Source organism: Bos taurus, chromosome 12, assembly GCF_002263795.3.
Source record: "Bos taurus isolate L1 Dominette 01449 registration number 42190680 breed Hereford chromosome 12, ARS-UCD2.0, whole genome shotgun sequence".
Lineage (NCBI taxonomy): Eukaryota > Metazoa > Chordata > Mammalia > Artiodactyla > Bovidae > Bos > Bos taurus.
In genome coordinates, this window is record NC_037339.1 from 76,182,896 (window position 1) to 76,203,044 (window position 20,149).

The 20,149-nt window shown below is 39.2% G+C and overlaps 1 protein-coding gene across 2 annotated transcripts in view; it reads left to right on the plus strand.

Annotated features, from left to right (window-relative positions):
• Nucleotides 1-20,149, plus strand: part of UBAC2 (UBA domain containing 2) — a 170,469-nt gene that overhangs the window by 103,258 nt on the left and 47,062 nt on the right. For both annotated transcript variants that reach the window (XM_010810958.3, NM_001103344.1), the window contains 2 exon segments: nt 2,192-2,315; nt 5,735-5,782. In XM_010810958.3, coding sequence (XP_010809260.1) covers nt 2,192-2,315; nt 5,735-5,782 — 172 coding nt within the window.

The following is a 20,149-nucleotide window of genomic DNA, read 5'->3' on the forward strand; positions in this document are numbered from 1 at the left end:
ATACGTGCTTTTGTATATTGGGTAGGTGTAGTTTAGTATTTAGTCATCAGTTAAAACTACATAGTGATGAATAACTTCTAAGGAATTTTGAAACTTCTTCTGTTGGTATGTAAGATATGAACTGTGGTCATTAAAATTCCTATCAATATTTCTTAGTTTACATTGAAATGTACCCTCAAGTAAGAACTCTGCTTCAGATGTTTTGTTATACCTTCACTCTTTACATTTTATTGCTAAATGTAAACAGAAGACCTTCTATAAATTGAGTACCTAAAGACATGTTCCTTAGTCAGACACTTCAAGTGCAACCAAAATAGGGTTTTCTTATTATTACCAAGAGACCAATAGGCCATAGTTTGAATGTATCTATAAAACTGTATGCTTTAATCCCATTAAAAATAATAAAGCAAGAAAAGGGACTTTTTAAAACAAAAGACAAATCCTGCTGTATGGTTTTACCGTTTTAAAGAGAAATTCATTTATTCATCAAGTACCAATAGAAGAAGTTTCAGAGTGCTGCCATCTACCTCATTTTCAACATGTGTTGGCTTTTTGTTTTGTTTAAGAGTAGAAAGGACAGTGGATGATTTTTTATTAACATATTCTCTATCAAAGATGGGAAAATGTTCTAGAGGGACCTGTTGTTTCCACAGAAATGGTAATGAGAACATTTCTTTGTGGAAGTGAAAAGTAGTTCTTGCATTTTTCTTATGATGCAATAATTTCTTTGTGTGATGCCACTCGTCCAAAATACGAGGAAGTAAAAGACTAATTAAATTAACAAGTGTTTAATGAAGAATGTGTGTTACGTGTATGTCCAAACCACAGGACTCGCTCATGTCTGCTGCCTTACCCTGGTAGGAATGTGTGTCTGCAATCTTGGAGCTAATTCCTTGAGGTTAGGGGCTGCTTCCTACTTAGAGGTGTTGATGGAGCTCCTGTACCTGGCCTGCTGCCTCTCGCACAGTGCCCAGGTGATTGATTCATTGATTCACTCAAACAGTGAAACTGGGGTAGCTTCAAGGGCAAAGGAGAGCGGCTCACCGCCAGGAGGGTTGGAGAAATCACTGGGGAGAGGAGCTGAGCTCTGTCGTGCACCATAAGCGTAAGTTTCCTAAGCAGAAAAGTGTGACACTTTTGTGTTGAAAGAATAACCTGCATCAGTGAGTAGTCAGCAGAGGCTGAGGTGCCCAGGGAGCATCTGGACGGGGAGGGGGTGAGAGGGGATGGGCCAGATCAGGGAAAGGGAGAAGGGGATGGTCGTAGGAAACCACACTGGTAAGAAAGAATCACAGGGTTTGCTAGTTCATGCTGATGTTTGAAATTTCCTCTTTGGATACTGGGAGCCTGTGGAAGGAAGGGTTTTAACCAGGGGTGTGACATGATCAGAACTGTGGGGGAAGAAAATACTGATGGCAGTATTAGGAGATGGATTCAAGAGAAGCACGTCTTCATGCAGAAACACGTTTGTGACTTTTGAGTATGTCAAGTTGAAGGTATCAGATCGAATTTCATAGCCAAGGTGAGGGGACAGTCAGACAGCTTGGGGACTCACTTCATTTTTTTTTAGTTGAAGGCGTAAAAGGGCTTAGGTTTATACAGAGAGAGACTAGAGCAAAGAGAAACGTCTTCAGTGGAACCCTGGAGAAGGCAGAAGAGAGGTGGAAGAAATCATGGGTAAACCAGCAAGAAGCAGGGTTTAAGACAAAATCAGGAAGACATTTGAGAAAGGGAGGACAAGAGCGCGAGCCTTGTCAAGTGCTACAGTGAAATGTAATCGGACAGGTCTGACATGAAGATTTTGCATTTTGCCATGATGAATTGTAACGTTTCTTGATTTTGGTTTGTCTCACTTCTTTCATCAGATTTCAATTCATTCATGAAAAGAAAACGTAGCATCAGCTTTACATTTTCTCACAGTGCTAGTAGTTCATTAGTAGATGCCAAACCATTACTTTGCAATCACTTTGGGAGAGTTAACAAAGATCAGATAGAGTTCTCATAAAATGTTATATATACGTACAAATTATTTCGGATATGTTGTACATATAGAAACCAACTTGTGTATCTAAGATCATGTTTTCAGACTGAAATAAAACGATAAGCAGTGTTACTTCAGATATACATTTGCCGTTGGTGTTGTAAATTGAGCATTACACCATAGTGATTTTTTTTTTATTTGTTTGCATAGCCTGGCACCTGTGTTTGCTCTCTTTGTACCATTTTACTGCTCCATCCCAAGAGTCCAAGTGGCACATATTCTGGGCCCGTTGTCCATCACAAACAAGACACTGATTTATATATTGGGACTACAGGTACAGTATACATTTTTCTGTTCACATTTCTTTAACCAGATCTGTCTCTCTCTCTCTCTCTCTCTTTTTTTTTTTTTTTTTTTTGGTCTTTTTCTCATTTGATCTCCTTGAAAAACAAAGTTTTTTTTTCCCCATAAGTTTGGCTTCATGATCTGTATCAAACGTTCAAAGGAAGTGTTACAGAACAAGAACATCAAGGTATATAATGTACTAGAATACTTTCATAGCCTTTAGAAATCTGATAAGCGCTTTCACTGTAATTTGTATTGGTGGAAAATATTTTAATTTTGTTGTACAATTGCGTGTAAGTACTTTTTCAAAAATCGCAGTATGAAGCGGAAACGTGAGAACAGTCCAGAGGCGGAACGTGGAAAGCCACTGCCAAAATTGATTCATTGAATACAGAGTCACAAATAAAGCTCTAAAGCAGGAACCAGATACGCTTTGCCAGCCTCATGACTCCTGTGCCGCAGCAGGCTTGATTACACTGTTGCCATTCACTAAATGGTTTTACCCGATGGCCATTAGTGGACTTACCATTTGACTTGAATCGAAAAAGATCGTCTTTACCAACATTCAGTGAATATAGATTGCTGTCTGCTAGGCTCCAGGCCCGGGAATAGAAGATACGTGTGATTTTCAGTTTTCTACCTGTAGCATTACACCTGTCACTTTTCTTTCACTCTCACACCTTTTAATGTAAACTTTTATTCTGCTGTTTCCTGTGGTACCATATGTAGCTTGGCCTTTTGATCCGTCAATACTCATAACATTCCTTATCCCACACATATCAGACCGGATGCCAGTGTCACTGTACAGGCCCTCCTCCCTCCCCTTTTAACCTTTAGCATTTCCTCCACCTTCTCTTGTCTGCTCTCACGTGTTATCAATGGCCCATCTGGGGTGGGTGTTTCCTTACCACTTTTACAACCATTTTTCATGAAATATGTTTATTCCTCATCTCTCAGCCTACGTAGCTTTACACTCCCCTTTGTCCTCTCTAATACTCTTATAACCTAAGAGCCCATTTCCATGTTTTACTCTTATTACTAGGGTTTTCAGTGGCATGCTTAATTCTTTTTAAGATGTTCCAACAGAAGACAGAATGCAGTGGTCGCAGAGTCCCCTGGACCAGGGGCAGAGACCCAAGTTCCAGTTCTGACATGGCATACTCAAGCTTGATACTTGGGTCAGGTCATGGAAGCCTCTGGTCCTCATGTTGGCTCTAGTTAGAGAGCAGCTTTGAGGGTAGAAGACGTTGCTTCATTCCATGTAGAGCAGGGATTCAGTGCAGCGCTGTGGCAAGTCTTAGGAGCCGAGTGGACATTGGTTTAAGTACTTGCTCTGGTAATTACTTTCCTTTTCCATCACTTTTTCTGAGCCCCCATTTGCCCACCTGTAAAGTGGGAACAATGATATCTATTTTACATGATCATTTGAAGATGTAGAGATTGTAGCAGTGGGTTCTGGGGGGTAATCAGAACAGGTAATAAGAAACTAAGTCAGTTGGTTCCTAATATTAATAATGTATGTCTGTATGACTGCCACCTTTGGTTTTTCTGAGATTGTGAGTGGTTTTGTTTTGTCTTTTTTTTTTTTTTGGTGGGGTAGAAGTTGATGCAGAAAGTAGAGGTGGAGATGCCCTGGGCCTCTTGATAAAATCTGAACTCTTTAGCATGAATGGCATTCAGGGTTTCTTCTTGTCCATCCAGTATCGACTCCCACCCTTCCCCCACCTTGACGTGAGTGTGAACCTTTTATTCCCCAGACTTCTGTTTCCTCCCCTCTGAACCTTCACACTTGTTTCTGTGCCTCGGTTACTCAGCAACTTCTTGAAACCAGGGACATTTGCTAGATGAGTGATTGAATGACTTTAGTCATTCTCAGGAGAGCAAAGACGTTTGTGAAGGGACATTGACGTGCCCAGGGCTCAAGAGCCAGTCACGTAATGCCCAGTGCTGGGGGCCATGGAGGATAAAATGTAGCTTGAGATGCAGCACTTGCCCCTCAGAGAGGCCAGCAGTGAGAAAAAACACACAGCAAGTGCTGTGGAAGTATTACTTTTCTCTGTACTTTTAGAAGAAGACTACAGAAAAATAATTTTCCACGTAATTCTCATTCTTGTTGTTTTCAAAGTCATTCACACTGAACAAGCATCCACGCTCAATCAAAGGATTAAATTTTAAATCAAGGGATTAGAGTTGCAGCCATTGCTCATTTCTCCATGAGCTAACACAAGAGCACAGCTTGTTAGACTGCTTTTTACCTGTGCTTTGCCATCTGTTACCTTTGTATCTGTCTTCTTTCTATGTATCTTTTTTTCTATCTGTCCTTGATAAAAGTGCGCAACTTTGAGGTTTTCATCTGGCACTGATGTCGCTGATGAACTGCTTCTTTCTCTACGAGCAGAAATGCTTAACTCCCCATCTGGTGATCTACTGATCTAATTGTGGACAGACACTAAGATACAAATCTTTTTTTTTTAATCTGCATGTGTGACTTCATTTTATTCTCTAAGTATTTCAGTGTTAATATTATATTTCAGTGTATTTCTTATAAATAAGGTCATTCTCTTGCATAACTGCTGTTCAGTTAACAAAATTGGGAAATTAACATTGATACAGTCTTATTCCAATTTTACCAGTTGTCCCGATATTATCCTGTTACTAGGCTATGAATTTTTCTTTCTTGCAGGAACACTTGGGAGATGTCTTATGACATAAAAAACAAAAACAAACAAACAAAAAAAAACCCTGAACACAATCCTTGGATGTAAATGATTTGAAAAAGGCAGAGATTTCATGAGACCCATTTCTAACTACTTTTGCCATTAATAAACTCTGAGCCCTGTTACTTGGTTCGCTCTTTCTGGGCCAGACTGGAATGAGAGGATCAGCAGAGCAACATTGGGCAAGGACCTGTATGCTGACAGACGTCTTCCATCTAAAACTAGAGTAGCAATAATAAGAAATTGAAATAAGAGAATTATATGAACTATAATACATGTCATTACTTGACACTAAGCATTGGCAGTGACTACATATTTTCCGTGTTGTTAATGCTAATAATTTCTGTCCATATAGTATTTTACTTTGTGTAAACCAATTAATGTCCATTTGTAAACAAGAATGTGCTTGAATTTCACTTATTTTTCTTTGCATAAGAGTGGGCTGGTTTCAACCAATCTGTTTTAGGCTATCGGAAAGCTGAGTGAGGTCTTGGTAGAAGAGGAAAGAAAAGAAAAATGGTATATTATTTACCTTTATATAACAGAGTATTTGGTGATCTTCCATTTGTTTATATTAAGAATATATATAATTAAGACAACATAAATGGTAATGACTATAATTATGTAAAAGTAAATATGCTGTGACTGGCAGTTGAATTTCATTTTTAGTTGCCTTTTTTTTCTTTTATAGCTTTTCACCTCTGGTTCCTACATCTGGATTGTAGCCATAAGTGGACTTGTAAGTGTGATTTCCCCGCCTCCCCACCTCTCCTCTTTCCTGAAGAAACTTGAGGGAAAATGTCATATTGAGATTATGGGTTATATTCAGTTGTCTTCAGGTGTCAGATTCCATCTCAAAGCCACTTCCTTAGTGATGAAAAAGCCAGTTACATGGATCATTGAGACAAAAGAGGCCAGATTGTCTCAGTTTTCAAGGTAATTTTAGTGAAAGTTTTAGCTGAGTTTCTTGTCTGTGTTATTTTAAAATTACATTAGCAGTAGTCGAGGTCATAGCAGGACAAAAACAGCAGAAAAAGAAAATGAAGAAGTCGGATTTGCCAGAAGCAGGGAGAGAGATTTTGTTTCTTTCGGAAAAAGACTTGGTCATGCAAGGGAAAAATAAGGTTAAGCGGAAAGTCAGGTGGATGAGAACTGATGCAAGATTCGTCAGGGTGCGTGGCTGGAGAAGGAAGAGGGAGCTAGCTGAAGGGTTTGGGTGGTGTCTCATCTGTGTGCCACACAGAAGCATCATCTTCCCCATCCCCATGCTCTGTATTGTTTTGTTTTATTTTAATTAACATACGTCTTCAACTCTATGAGGTATCAAGAAGGAATCTAAAGCATGAAATTGAGCTTTATTTTTCATCCATGGCTTAAATTTGAACTCCCAGATTTCTATAAAAAATATGTTTATAACTAGTATATGTGGACGGAGAAGGCAATGGCATCCCACTCCAGCACTCTTGCCTGGAAAATCCCATGGATGGAGGAGCCTGGTGGGCTGCAGTCTATGGGGTCACTAAGAGTCGGACACAACTGAGCGACTTCACTTTCACTTCTCACTTTCACGCATTGGAGAAGGAAATGGCACCCCACTCCAGTGTTCTTGCCTAGAGAATCCCAGGGACGGGGGAGCCTGATGGGCTACCGTCTACGGGGTCGCACAGAGTCGGACACGACTGAAGCGACTTAGCAGCAGCAGCAGCAGTATATGTGGAACATAATTTTAATTTCTTTCTTGGAAATGACTAAGAAAGTTACAGACTGGATTCACAGGGATATGTATAACATCAAAGGGAAAGGATTTGGACATAACTTTGCATTCCACTGGGCTTCCTTGGTGGCTCGGCAGTAAAGAATATGCCTGCAATGTGGGAGACCTGGGTTCGATTCCTGGGTCAGGAAGATTCCCTGGAGGAGGGCATGGCAACGCACTCCAGTATTCTTGCCTGTGGAATCCCATGGACAGAGGAGCCTGGTGGGCTACAGTCCATGGGGTCACAAAAGTTGGATTCGACTTAGCGACTAAGCCAGCCCCCCCCACCACCACCACCGTGCATTCCACTGCAGACATTTTACGTAAGTTATCACTACTCACTCTTGTTTCCTGGGTGAATAGTATGATGGGACACTGGGTCATTACTTTAAGCCGGCTCACTTCTGTCCTTCCTTTACGCTCTCCTGTGTTTGTTCTTTTCATATACAACTTATTCCTTCACTCCTTGCAGTTTCCAGCCACAGTTCTGAGGACTGAAGTCACTTTGTTTCCCTCTCCCAAAACACTTTCCACCGATGCCCAGATTGGCTTCAGGACTGCAGAGCTGAACTCCATTGTGAGGTCTTCAAACCATCTGAGCCACCTGGTGTTCTTAAGACTTGTAGTGACTTAAGGACAGCCTGGGGTCATTCTGCTCGTGTGAGGCACAGTGGCCAGGCTCTGCCCCATCTAATCTCATCCCCACTTGATCTGCCAGCTTGACTGGCAGGTTCTTAACCAACCTGAAGACAGTAAGTTGAGAGTTCATTGCTTTCATAATGAGAGCAGCCTGAGAATTTACTCTTTCATTTGTGATACATTCTCTTTCTCTTAACAGTGATAATCTTCAGTCCTTTTTTTCCTAAAACATCCAAAAATTTGACAAGTACCTTATTGTATTACATCTCATTGTGTTAGTTTTCTGTTGATTGATTTGCTGTCATTGTCTGAGCCATTCTTTAATATAAACTCACTATGTGACTCATTTGTTTTAAGACATCCCGTTTTATTTCTTTATTCTGTTTGCAGACTCCTGGTTTTCAAATAAGTTCCTGATACCACCTCAGACAGTTTCATTTTGTGACATTCAGTGTTCTAGAATTGAAGGTTGCATTTCTCAACTCTTTCTAGTCTTTTTAAAATCTTAAGTTTGTGTGTTGTGGTCAGTCTTTTCTAGTACACATGCTTAACAGGTGGTAAGGGGCTGATTTAATTTCATAAAGGAATCCGAAGTTTAACAAATTTTTAACATTAACATTCAGAAGAGTGAATTGAGTTGCTCGATATTTGAAATATAATTTTCAGATGAATGTAGCTTAGAATAGTCCCATTATTAATAAATATCTCTGAGCCAATTCAATCTTCACTTTATTGTAAGTAATTCAACCAGGGTTACAGACCTCCTGCCATTACACAAATCTGATAAATCTTCATATCAACCTTGTTCTTTATTATTATCCCACTGTAGTTAGATGATACTAATTGTGTTGACTTAAAATGATTAGTGTCAGTGATAATTACCCCAGTTTTCCTTCACATTATATCATAGATGTTAGTGCTTGTTTTGAATTTAATGAATATCTTGTTTCTGACTTTTTCCAGAGAAGCGCACTTTTATTATGAAATATTTAATATAATATGGTATACTTTAGATAAGGATAATTATAAAGGAGGGTGTTGTTTTTGAGTGTTTGGTTCACACACCACTGATTATAGGATCGAGGTCTGAGATTCATAAAGCCACAACTTGTCCCAGATGTCTTCTTGCTCAACGTGACTCCTCCTCTCCCCATATTTATCAAGCAACTTCCTTTTTTTGTTTTTTTTGGGGTTTTTTATGTTAAAATACTAAAAATAAAATAAAATTTTTACTCTCCCCCCAAAAATGCACAGATAATATTCAGTGTTTTGGAGAAATACTAGAAAACCTGTTGATAAAAGATCACCTTTTAGCTCTGAAATCAGTAGTTCTCCTAACATACTGTGTGTAGTAAGGAAGTAATTTTATTTCAATCTGTGTTTTTAAGAGAAAGAGCTTTTTTTTTTCTTATAAAGAGAATTTGTATAAACATAAGTAATGTGTTATCTGCTGTCATAGAAACCAAAACCTTTACTCATGCTTTTCTGAAAAGCTGCCAGCTTTGGGTTATTTTATTTAGTTATGGGTGGATTTATTTTGCTTTAGGCCAGTTTTTCTCTCTCCTTGTGTCACCCATCCTGTCATGATTAGAAGTGTTTCTGAATACCCAGCTTAAAAGTATCCCACTGATTAAAAGAGGAGAAGGAGGGTGAATTCCACTAGTACAGTATTTTGCTAGGTTGGGAGTGATGTCGCTGAAAAGAATAAGACTTAAGTATTTTTCCTGATTGGAGAGGGGTTAGGGAAGTGTGTTTAGCTTTCAAGCAGCAATAACGAGTTGATTTGCCCAGAACAGCTAGGATCCGTTTTGCGATCCCTTGGGGATTCCAGTTGCTGCCCAGAAAGTATAAAGGGCATTTGGTTTTGCATAAAGATTGATATTACTCACATGTAACATTGATACCTATTTTAATATCACATTGTTTTTCCATCGACCGTTCTGGCTTTGAATACCAACAGTTAATGCCTAAAAATATGACTGTTTCCTTGAAAGTTGGCAGAATTGTATAATAATTGATATAGTACATAAGTGAAATATTTCCATTTAAATGGGTACTTCAGAAATATTAGTCTGCACTTCCTTGAGTCCTATTCCCACCTCATGTCTCACTATTCTTCATGTCTTTTTTTTTCTCTTCTTCATGTCTTTTGTGAGAGACCTTCTTTGGAGGAAGTCACTCTACTCCACAGTTCCACTACATTTGTTACATGTTAATAAGACTTTTTTCCTTAGAGAAAACATTGGTTACTTATTGAACTTTAAGTTCTTTGTATGGTTCTGAAGAAAGCCTTCAGGCCGTCTGTAGCCCTGCACTTCTTCATTTTCTGCCATCCTCTGAATCATAGTAGTGAGTCATTACCACCGGGATGTACCCTAAGTCTCAAAAGCTGAAGTCTCAGGCCTGAGCTGATTCTGGAATGATTAAAATAGAAAGAGCCTGCTGTTGCCAAGTTTTCTCTTTTCATAATTCATGTCTTCATCATCGTTTGGTCCTCTTTCAAGCTGTTTGAGAGCAGGTGAAGAGGCAGGCCTGTCTAAGAGACCTGTCGCTTTCACAGTCTAGCCATTTCCTGCATTTGTTACCTGCTCTGTACAGTACGTCAGACTTTGATTATCTTACAATCAAGTCACCGTAGTGTGAAAGAAAATCTGTCCTACCCAGTAACAAGATTAGAAACATAGATTCATACCAGATTCATTAGGACCTTGGACGTGGTCTGAGTTTGTATGTTTTTTCTATAGGCAGTGGGTGTAGATCTTTAAAGAGTAAATCTTTAAAGCTTTTCAAACAAAAACTTCATGATGGTGTGAGATTATAGACGTCTTATTAGGGTTTGTAAGTCACAGAAGCGGGGAAGGAGAGAGTTGAGCAGCCTTGAAGGAATCAAGATGGCACATCTGTGGGCAGTAATTTACCTGTCTCTCTTCCCCCCACAAGAGTTTTAAAGACAAAAAGTAAAACATCATCTGATGGTAACTGTAAAAGAAAAAGCACCAAACAGAACCTTATGTTGATGGGCTTTCCATGATAAATCATTAAGGGAAAAAAGCTCACGGACCTAGCGGAATCCACTGTGGAAATCAGAACTTCTTTGGAGAAAGTTTTGGAGCCCTGACCTGTTTCCCAGGTGAATGAGGATGGGTGTTGATTCTGCTCCTTTTCACATCTTTCTCTGCTCTTCACTCTTTCTTTTCTTCTTCCTTATTCTTTCTTCCCTCAGATATCTTCTCCCAGCTCACCAAAGGAAGGGTACAGCATGGCAGATCATCATCCGATGCCCAAGGTTTTCAGTTGAACCTGAGGGATTGAGATGATTTTTTAGCATTTCATTGAAAATGAGGACAGAAGCTGCAGAGGGAAGTCAAGGGTGGTCAGAGCTGTGAGGTGGGTTGGGCTTGTGAAAGAACCTCGTGTAGAAGACAGTGGATCCTTAGGAAGCAGCCATATGTAGAGGGTGCTTTCACCATCTTCTAATTAACACAGTATTTACAATCCCACCACCAGACTGAGTGCTTATCAGTCCATTGTACAGTGCCCCCTCTCTCTCTGATTCTTTCACACCCTCTCTTTCCTCCCCCTTCTTTTCCCTCCCTTCCTCTCTGAGCCCCCTTCCCCTATCCTGACCCTAGGTAGCCTGGACCTACTGAAAGAAACCTTCTGTCCTCTTCTTTGTTGAAACAGTTGCAACTCAGTCCACTGCTGACAGAATGTTGTCTTAGACAAGTGTTGCATGGAGAGTGACTTTTAAATGTTCAATGCCGAACAAATGAAATCATGCCAGTGTCTTGATAAAAACCGGCACAGAGTGCCTCATAAGATACAGCTATATAATTGGCATTACTGTCACCTATCTTTTACCTATAGGCAAAACCTTGGCCTCTTGCAGAGCCTTTCAAAGTTAGGCCTCCTCAGGTCCCTCTCTCAGCCCATGGACACTGTACTCCGGAGTCGCTGAGCACTTTACCCCTCTGACATCTCATGCTGTCTTGAGATTCTTTGTCATCACTTATTTTTCTTTAACAAACCCATGGCACATGCTATGTCCCACCCATTGGTAGTAGATTATATTGTTTGTTCAGCTGTTTTGTTGGTTGAGAGTATTTGCTGCCCCATCTCCCTAGACCCCTCTCTGCAGGGCCTCTAGGGGCCGTGTGAACATCAGACTCCACTCTGTGACTTATGTGAGCCACCAGACTATGAGCAGCAGTGATGGGTGCTTCTCAGGCAGAAGTTTTAAGCACCCTTGTGTGGTCCCACCATTGCTCTGTTCGTTTTGTCATGAGAAAAACACGTGCCAGATAGACGTTGCTCCCTCAGCCCAGATCCCAGAATGAAGAAAACACACAGAGCAGGGCCATAGCCAACATGCAAGATGAGTGAGAAACAGCCTTTGTAAAAACAACTGAAATTTGGGATAATTTGTTATCACCGCATAACCTAGAGAAAGCAGACTAACACAACTCTTTTCTAAGCACTTTACAAATACTATTTATTTAACTAGTCCTCCTAAAAACCTGATATTGTAGACCCTGTTGTCCCCATTTTATAGATAAACTGAGGCACAAAGAACTTATCTGCTAAGAATACAAGCTGATACGTAGCAGAGACAATGTTCAAATGCAGGTTCTGGAGCTTTAGCATCTGTGCTCTTCAGAGGTAGCTTTGCATAACCATATGGCAGTTTCTTCCAGCCATCTCCATTCTTTCACCATTAGATCCCTTCTTTTCCTAGAAAATCGTATTCATTTAAGTTCTAACTCTGAAGCCTTCTCTGAATCTGCCCTTTCAATTTAGAAACTATACATTATTCTTTATCATCCCCAGTGCCAAACAAAACATCTGGCGTTTCATCTATATTCTAGAAATACTTGCTGAGTTTCTAAAAACTCAGATAAAATTCAGTATTATCAAATAATCATTTCTGTACAACAAAACACTGCTATTCTTTGTGATTGTCAGAATGTTGTCAATGTGTACTGCCTCATTAGGTTCTTGACACACACTCTGCAGTGGTGGGGAACCTAGGCTTCTTGTTTTAAAACTGAAGCTCAAGTTGCACAACTGCTGGGCGATTGAGCCAGGACCAAAGGCCACGTGTTCTGGTGGTCCAGTGGGCCCAGTGCCTTCCAGTGCCTATTTCAAGGCTCTCGTCCATGTCTGCTTCAAACACAAGACACTTAGGTACCAGCTGTTCTTAGATCTTCCCTTGCCGACCCCACTAAGGTGAGGCCCTGATCATCATCCATGGAGACTGGATTCTGGAGGGAGATCCTGGTCATAAAGAAGTTTTAAAAGTACCCAGAGGTGCTGAAAGACCCATACCTCCAACAGTTCCCTGCAGCCTTCATTATGAATTTTGTGGGCCCACCAATATCCAAGAAAACTTTATCCTGTTGGCATCCTCTGCTTTCTTCTTAATACGAAGAAATTGGTCTGTAGCTGTATTGTACTTTCTCTTCTAAGACCATCAAAGATATTTATTTAATTGGTCCTCCATATGATGGATTAAGAATGCAGCTCAAACATCACCTTCAACAAACTCATTGTCTTATGTCTCTGGCGTTGTCGTGTACAAGAAAACTAATAGATGGAGAAATATACCATGTTCATGGGTTGGAAGAATCAATATAGTGAAAAGGAGTATACTACCCAAAGCACTCTGTAGATTCAATGCAATCCCTATCAAGCTACCAACGGTATTTTTCACAGAACTAGAACAAATAATTTCACAATTTGTATGGAAATACAAAAAACCTCGAATAGCCAAAGCAATCTTGAGAAAGAAAAATGGAACTGGAGGAATCAACCTGCCTGATTTCAGGCTCCACTACATAGCCACAGTCATCAAGACAGTATGGTACTGGCACAAAGACAGAAATATAGATCGATGGAACAAAATAGAAAGCCCAGAGATAAACCCATGCACCTATGGACACCTTATCTTTGACAAAGGAGGCAAGAATATACAATGGAGAAAAGATAATCTCTTTAACAAGTGATGCTGGGAAAACTGGTCAACCACTTGTAAAAGAATGAAACTAGAATACTTTCTAACACCATACACAAAAATAAACTTAAAATGGATTAAAGATCTAAACATAAGACCAGAAACCATAAAACTCTTAGAGGAGAACATAGGCAAAACACTCTCCAACATACATCACAGCAGGATCCTCTGTGACCCACCTCCCAGAATATTGGAAATAAAAGCAAAAATAAATGGGATCTAATTAAAATTAAAAGCTTCTGCACAACAAAAGAAACTATAAGCAAGGTGAAAAGACAGCCTTCAGAATGGGAGAAAATAATAGCAAATGAAGCAACTGACAGACAACTCATCTCAAAAATATACAAGCAACTCCTGCAGCTCAATTCCAGAAAAATAAACGACCCAATCAAAAAATGGGCCAAAGAACTAAATAGACATTTCTCCAAAGAAGACATACAGATGGCTAACAAACACATGAAAAAATGCTCAACATCACTCATTATCAGAGAAATGCAAATCAAAACCACAATGAGGTACCATTTCACGCCAGTCAGAATGGCTGCTATCCAAAAGTCTACAAGCAATAAATGCTGGAGAGGATGTGGAGAAAAGGGAACCCTCTTACACTGTTGGTGGGAATGCAAACTAGTACAGCCACTATGGAGAACAGTGTGGAGATTCCTTAAAAAACTGGAAATAGAACTGCCATACGACCCAGCAATCCCATTGCTGGGCATACACACCGAGGAAACCAGAATTGAAAGAGACACGTGTACCCCAATGTTCATCGCAGCACTGTTTATAATAGCCAGGACATGGAAGCAACCTAGATGTCCATCAGCAGATGAATGGATAAGAAAGCTGTGGTACATATACACAATGGAGTATTACTCATCCATTAAAAAGAATACATTTGAATCACTTCTAATGAGGTGGATGAAACTGGAGCCTATTATACAGAATGAAGTAAGCCAGAAAGAAAAACACCAATACAGTATACTAACGCATATATGTGGAATTTAGAAAGATGGTAACGACAACCCTGTATGCGAGATAGCAAAAGAGACACAAATGTATAGAACAGTCTTTTGGACTCTGTGAGGGGTGGGGATGATTTGGGAGAATGGCATTGAAACATGTATAATATCATATAAGAAACAAATCGCCAGTCCAGGTTCGATGCAGGATACAGGAAGCCTGGGGCTGGTGCACTGGGATGACCCAGAGGGATGGTACGGGGAGGGAGGTGGGAGGGGGGTTCAGGATGGGGAACACGTGTACACCCGTGGTGGATGCATGTTGATGTATGGCAAAACCAATACGATATTGTAAAGAATAATAATAATAATAATAATAAAAAGAAAACGAAGTAAAGGATGGCTTTGAGAAGGCTTTAAGGCTACTGTAGAATATATTAAGCTGGGTCAGTACTGCTGCCGGTCAAAGGGAAAAGAAATGGAGATAAGAGGTCAACAAGAAAACACCCAGATGTTTTCATTCTTGATGATTCCTGATAGACTACATGGCAGTTGCCACACAGAGTGCTTTTTCCCTTTTCTCACAGAGTCTTCACATTGTTTCCCTATCAAGAGATAGGAAGCCTTGAATCAGTTTTGATTATGTCTTTCAACAGATTGTTTTGAAATAGAAATGTCCAGTGTTCCTTCCTCTTTGGGGCTGATTATGTTGATATTTTTCTTATATCTTTATGATCAGCTCTGCGAAAGAACTATGGTAAAATCAATGCATGTGATTTTTAATATATTCATTATGTGCGTGCTTAGTCACTCAGTCTTGCTGACTCTTTGTGAACCCCATGGACAGTAGCCCGCCAGGCTCCTCTGTCCATGAGATTATCCAGACAAGAATACTGAAATGAGTTGCCATTCCCTTCTCCAGGGATCAAACTGGGGTCTCTTGCATTGCAGGCAGATTCTTTACTGTCTGAGCCACCAGGGAAGTTGACGTATTCGTTATAAATGACAGCATAACTTATTATCGAAAAGTCTTCTTATGTTAGTTTATGTTAGCTGGAAATATTTTCAAGATACCAGAAGTTTTTTGTTGCTAAAGACTGGTTTCAGTCTGTGAAAATCTCACCTCTTTTATAAAATTTAAGATGAGAAGTATATATCTAGAAATTTCAGTCTTCCTAGATCTTCACGTTTACTTTTATGAAAATTTTTTGTTGTTGTTCATTAAAGTATTACAATACAATAAAATATACCAACTTTAAGTGTACAGTTTGGTGAATTTGGGTACTTGCATACTGTTTTATAGCTACCACAACAATCAGGATAGAAAACAGTCTCTTCTCCCTAAACATTTTTTTTCATTCCTTTTGCTGTCACCCACCTGCCATCCCCAGATAACCACTGGTTTCTTTATGTCACCACAGCTTTGCCTTTTCTAGAATCTCATATAATTTGAATCCTGTAGTATGAAGTCTTTTATGTTCTACTTATTTCACTTAACATGCTGTTTTTGAAATCCATTTACCTTTGATTACTGTTTAATTCCTTGTTATTGTAAATATCAATCCCTAGTATGTTACACTACAATTTGTTTGTTCATTAGTTGGTGAATATTTGGGTTATATCCAGGTTTGATTATGAGTAATGTTGCTGTGAGAATCTGTGTATACATTTCTTTGTGTACATATGTTTTTACTTCTCTTGGGTAAATGCCTAGAAGTAGAATTGCTGGAATTCATCATTTGAAAAATAAATGGTACCATATTATTTTACAAGGTTACTATACCATTTTGCATTTCCACCATCAATATATGAACGTTCCAATTCCACCATCTCCTTGCCAGCACTTGGCATTGTTAGCCATTTTAATTTTAGTCATTCTAGTTGGCATGCAGTTATATCTTGTGGTTTTAATTTGTGTTTTTCTGATGACTAGTGATTTGAGCATCTTTTCTTGTGCCCATTTTGTATTCTGGGTATAAGCCCTTTGTTGGATATATTTTGTAAAAATTTTGTGCCAGTCTTTGGCTTGCTTCTTTGTTTCCTAAACTGTTTCTTTCAATGAGCAAAAGTTTTAAACTCGATTAATTCAATGTCTCAGTTTTTTAAATAGTTTGTGCTTTTGATATCTTATTTAACAAATACTTGCTAATCTGATGTCACAAACATTTTGTCCTGTGTTTTCATCTAGAATGTAATAGTTTTTGCTATTACATTGAGGTCTGAGATCCAATTTGAGTATAATTTTTGTGAAGTTAAGGATTGAGATGTATTTTTTTCCATACAAATGTCTAGCATTATTCCATCAATGTTTGTCAAAAAGGTGTCTCCTTGGCGTATCACCCTGGCTCCTTGATTGAGAGTCAGTTGGCCAGTGTGGGTCTGTTCCTGGACTTGCTCTTCTATCTCAGTGATTTGTGTGTGCTCTTATGCCAGCACCACTTTGAGTACTTTCGAGTATGGTAAGTCTTAAAATCAGGTAATGCAAGTATTTCAGCTTTGTTCGTCTTTTTTCAAAGCTGGTTAATCTATTTTAGAAACTTTGATTTTCTGTATGTACTTTTAAATTAGCCTTTGATTTTCTTCAAAAAAGAAAAAAAAAAGTTAAAATTTAACCTGAGATTGCACTGAAACTATAGATCAATGAAGGAAAGATTTCCATTTTAATGATTTTAAAAATATCGCCACAAATTATTTTGTATTTCAAAAAATGGAACTTAATTCCCCCTCTTCTAGAATGTGAGCTCTACTCAGCGATTCACTTACAATGAATAGAAAATGGCAGAGATGATGGAGTGTGACTCCAAAGGGCAGATCACAGAAGACATATTGCTTCCATATTGTTCTCTCTCAGATCATTCATTCTGGGGGAAGCCAGCTGCCATGTCACAAGGGTCCTGAAGCAGCCCTGTGGAGAGGTCTACATGGCAAAGAACAGTGCCATCCTGGCAGCAGTCAGCACTAATCTCCCAGTTGGGTTTTGAGCTACCTTAGAAGCTGATCCTACAACCCAGTCGAGACTTCAGATGAACATAGGTAGGATGACATCTTGAATGCAGCCTCATGAGAGACCTTGAGCCACAACCACCCAACTAAGCAGTCCCTAGATTTCTGACCACATAAACTGTATGTATATTAAATGCATATTGTTTTAAGCCACTGCGTTTGGAATAATTTGTTATTCAGTAATGTGTAACTAGTACAACTATTTTAATAATATTGGGTCTTCCAATTCATAAACATAGTATGTGTCTACTATGTAATTTTTTAATTCCCCTTTTTAATTTTAAAATTTTCAATGTATAGGCCCTGTACATCTTTCATTAAATGTATTTCTAGTAATTTGTGAGGTTTTGATGCTATTTTAAATGGAGTTTTGTCTCAAATGTTTGTTGCTAGTACATGGAATGCAGTTGATTTCTATATATTGCTATTGTATCCTCGAGGATACAATAGCAATTTATTTATTTATTTCTGGTAGCTTTTCTGTGGATTCTTCAGGGTTTCCTACATATTAATATATGATCAAGTCATCAGGAAATATATTTGGTTTATATGTTTTCTTTCTTCCTTTCTGATCTATGCATTTTATTTTTCTTGCCTTATTGCACTAGCTAAAACCTCTAATATAATGTTAAATAAGAGTGATGAATAGACATCCTTGTCTTGTTCCTGGTCTTAGAAAGGATTGAGTTTTTCCCTGTTGAATCTCTGTCTGTAAATGCATAAGTTATTCTTGATATTTAAATTCATTTTTATTATTTTTAGTCCAATGTAAGAAACAAATTTTAACATAAACCTATTTACTTCCTAATTTTAGTTTTTTGAATCAGTTTATGAAAAGTGAATATAATTATAAAAGAGGACAGTCTCCTTGTTGGAATGGATATTAAAAGGTATTTACCTTTTAGTGTTTGATTAAGGCTTTTTGCCATGTACTAGAGACTCGAGCTGTCTCCCAGTGTATTTTTTCCTTATTAACAGAACCTTCATCTTATTAGGGGCAGCAGGACCTCCAACTAAAAGATCACATTTTCCAGTTGCCTTTGTATCTAGATCTAGCTATCAAGCTAAATCTTGGCATCCTGGCCAGTGAACTACAAGCATACTTATTGGCAGGACTTCTAGGAAGTCTCCTTAAAGTAGCCTTTTGTCCTTTTGTTCTTCCTCATTTTCTTCTCCCCACTGCCTGGAATGCAGTTAAGATGGTTGGAGCATTTCTAACATGAGAGAGAAGTAAATTTCTGTTGTTTTTAAACCACTGGAATTTACAGTTTTCTGCTTCATGCAGAAAACCTCATCCTCTTGATGCATGGTTTACTGAAAGGAAAAGCTTACAGCAGCTTTCTAAGACAGTTTCTTAAAAACAAATAATCTATTATTAGTTCAATTAATTCTGTTCCTCTTCTAATTCAAATTCCCAAGAGTTAGAAGGATACCCAGTGTTTTAAATAGATAGTTCAAAATAATAATGAAAATGAAAAGAGAGCTATGGGAAATTCATCTGAATCACTTTTGTAATTGACAAAGAACAAAATAGCAAGACTCTTTAAATAAGTGCTAAAGCCACTTGATTCTGTCATGAAAAGGACAGTCATTTCATAATTAATCACAAATGGCACAAATAATTTTGGGCGCTTCTGATTTGTGTACATATTCTTTGCATAATAAAATAAGTAATTTCCTTCCTTCTTTCTTTAGCATTTTCAGTGAAGAAGAAGGAGTAGGAAAACAGACAGTTCTTTAGAGCTGGAATTTTCTTTGTTTTGCTCCCTGCCTTTAGAACACAGCCTGGCACATAGTAGAAGTTCGGTAAACATGCACTGAATGAATAAATGAGGCTTCAGTGGGCCTGCTTTCTTCAGGTCGTGAGTGAATATGCAGTCTGTGTGAAGGGGTCCAGGTATCAGAGGGCGTCTCTTCCCCTGTCTCGTCTTTACCTTGAGACCAGTCACGCTCTCCTCCAGGGTGACGGCCCCTGTGTTTGTCCTGCTGTCCCGCCAGATAAATTTCTCACATGTTGGGACCTTGGTTCGCCAGGACTGCGGCAGTGTAGTTTGCCAAGTGGGTCTCTGTTCAGCCATAGCTGACTGGAGAAGGAGATCAGTAGAAATCTGCGTGCTGGTGCCATGTCATGGTTTCTCACCTTTGCTGGCTGTGGCTTCATGCTAACACTAAACAAGACCAGAGGACAGTTGAGGTTTACTCTCTGTAATCAAGAGAGTTCTGCATGGTTCCACCCAGCAAATTAAATTCTTTATCCCCTTTGGCCCAGACTTGCAACTGCAAGAGATCCAGAATGCTCTCTGGTTGCCTGACCCCTGGGGCCCTCTTGCTGACCAGGATTCCCAGTTCCTGCCGCTTGAGTGTTCTGGTTCTGGGTGTACCTGGCCTTCGCAGACACAGCCCACATGTTCCTTCCTGCTGTATCTGAACAGTCTAGACCTGTCTCCCAGCCTGCCCAAGACCCCTGCCACTGCTTCACCCCTTGTCATTGGGTCTCTCAGCTTGATCTGGGGCTTCTGGGCTCTGTGGGCCTGCCAGACCCCTCCCTTAGAATTTCCCCTGGCCTCTTGACATGCAAATCCCAGCAGATGGTCTATTTTTAAAGCCTGTTTTTTTCCCCCGCAAACTCTATGGGGTTTCAATCAAATTCTCATTCAGAAGTCCCAATATAAGAGAGGTTCATGAGATAATGAAAATGAAAGTTAAAAGTAATGTGTAAGGTAGTATAATGAATAAGTA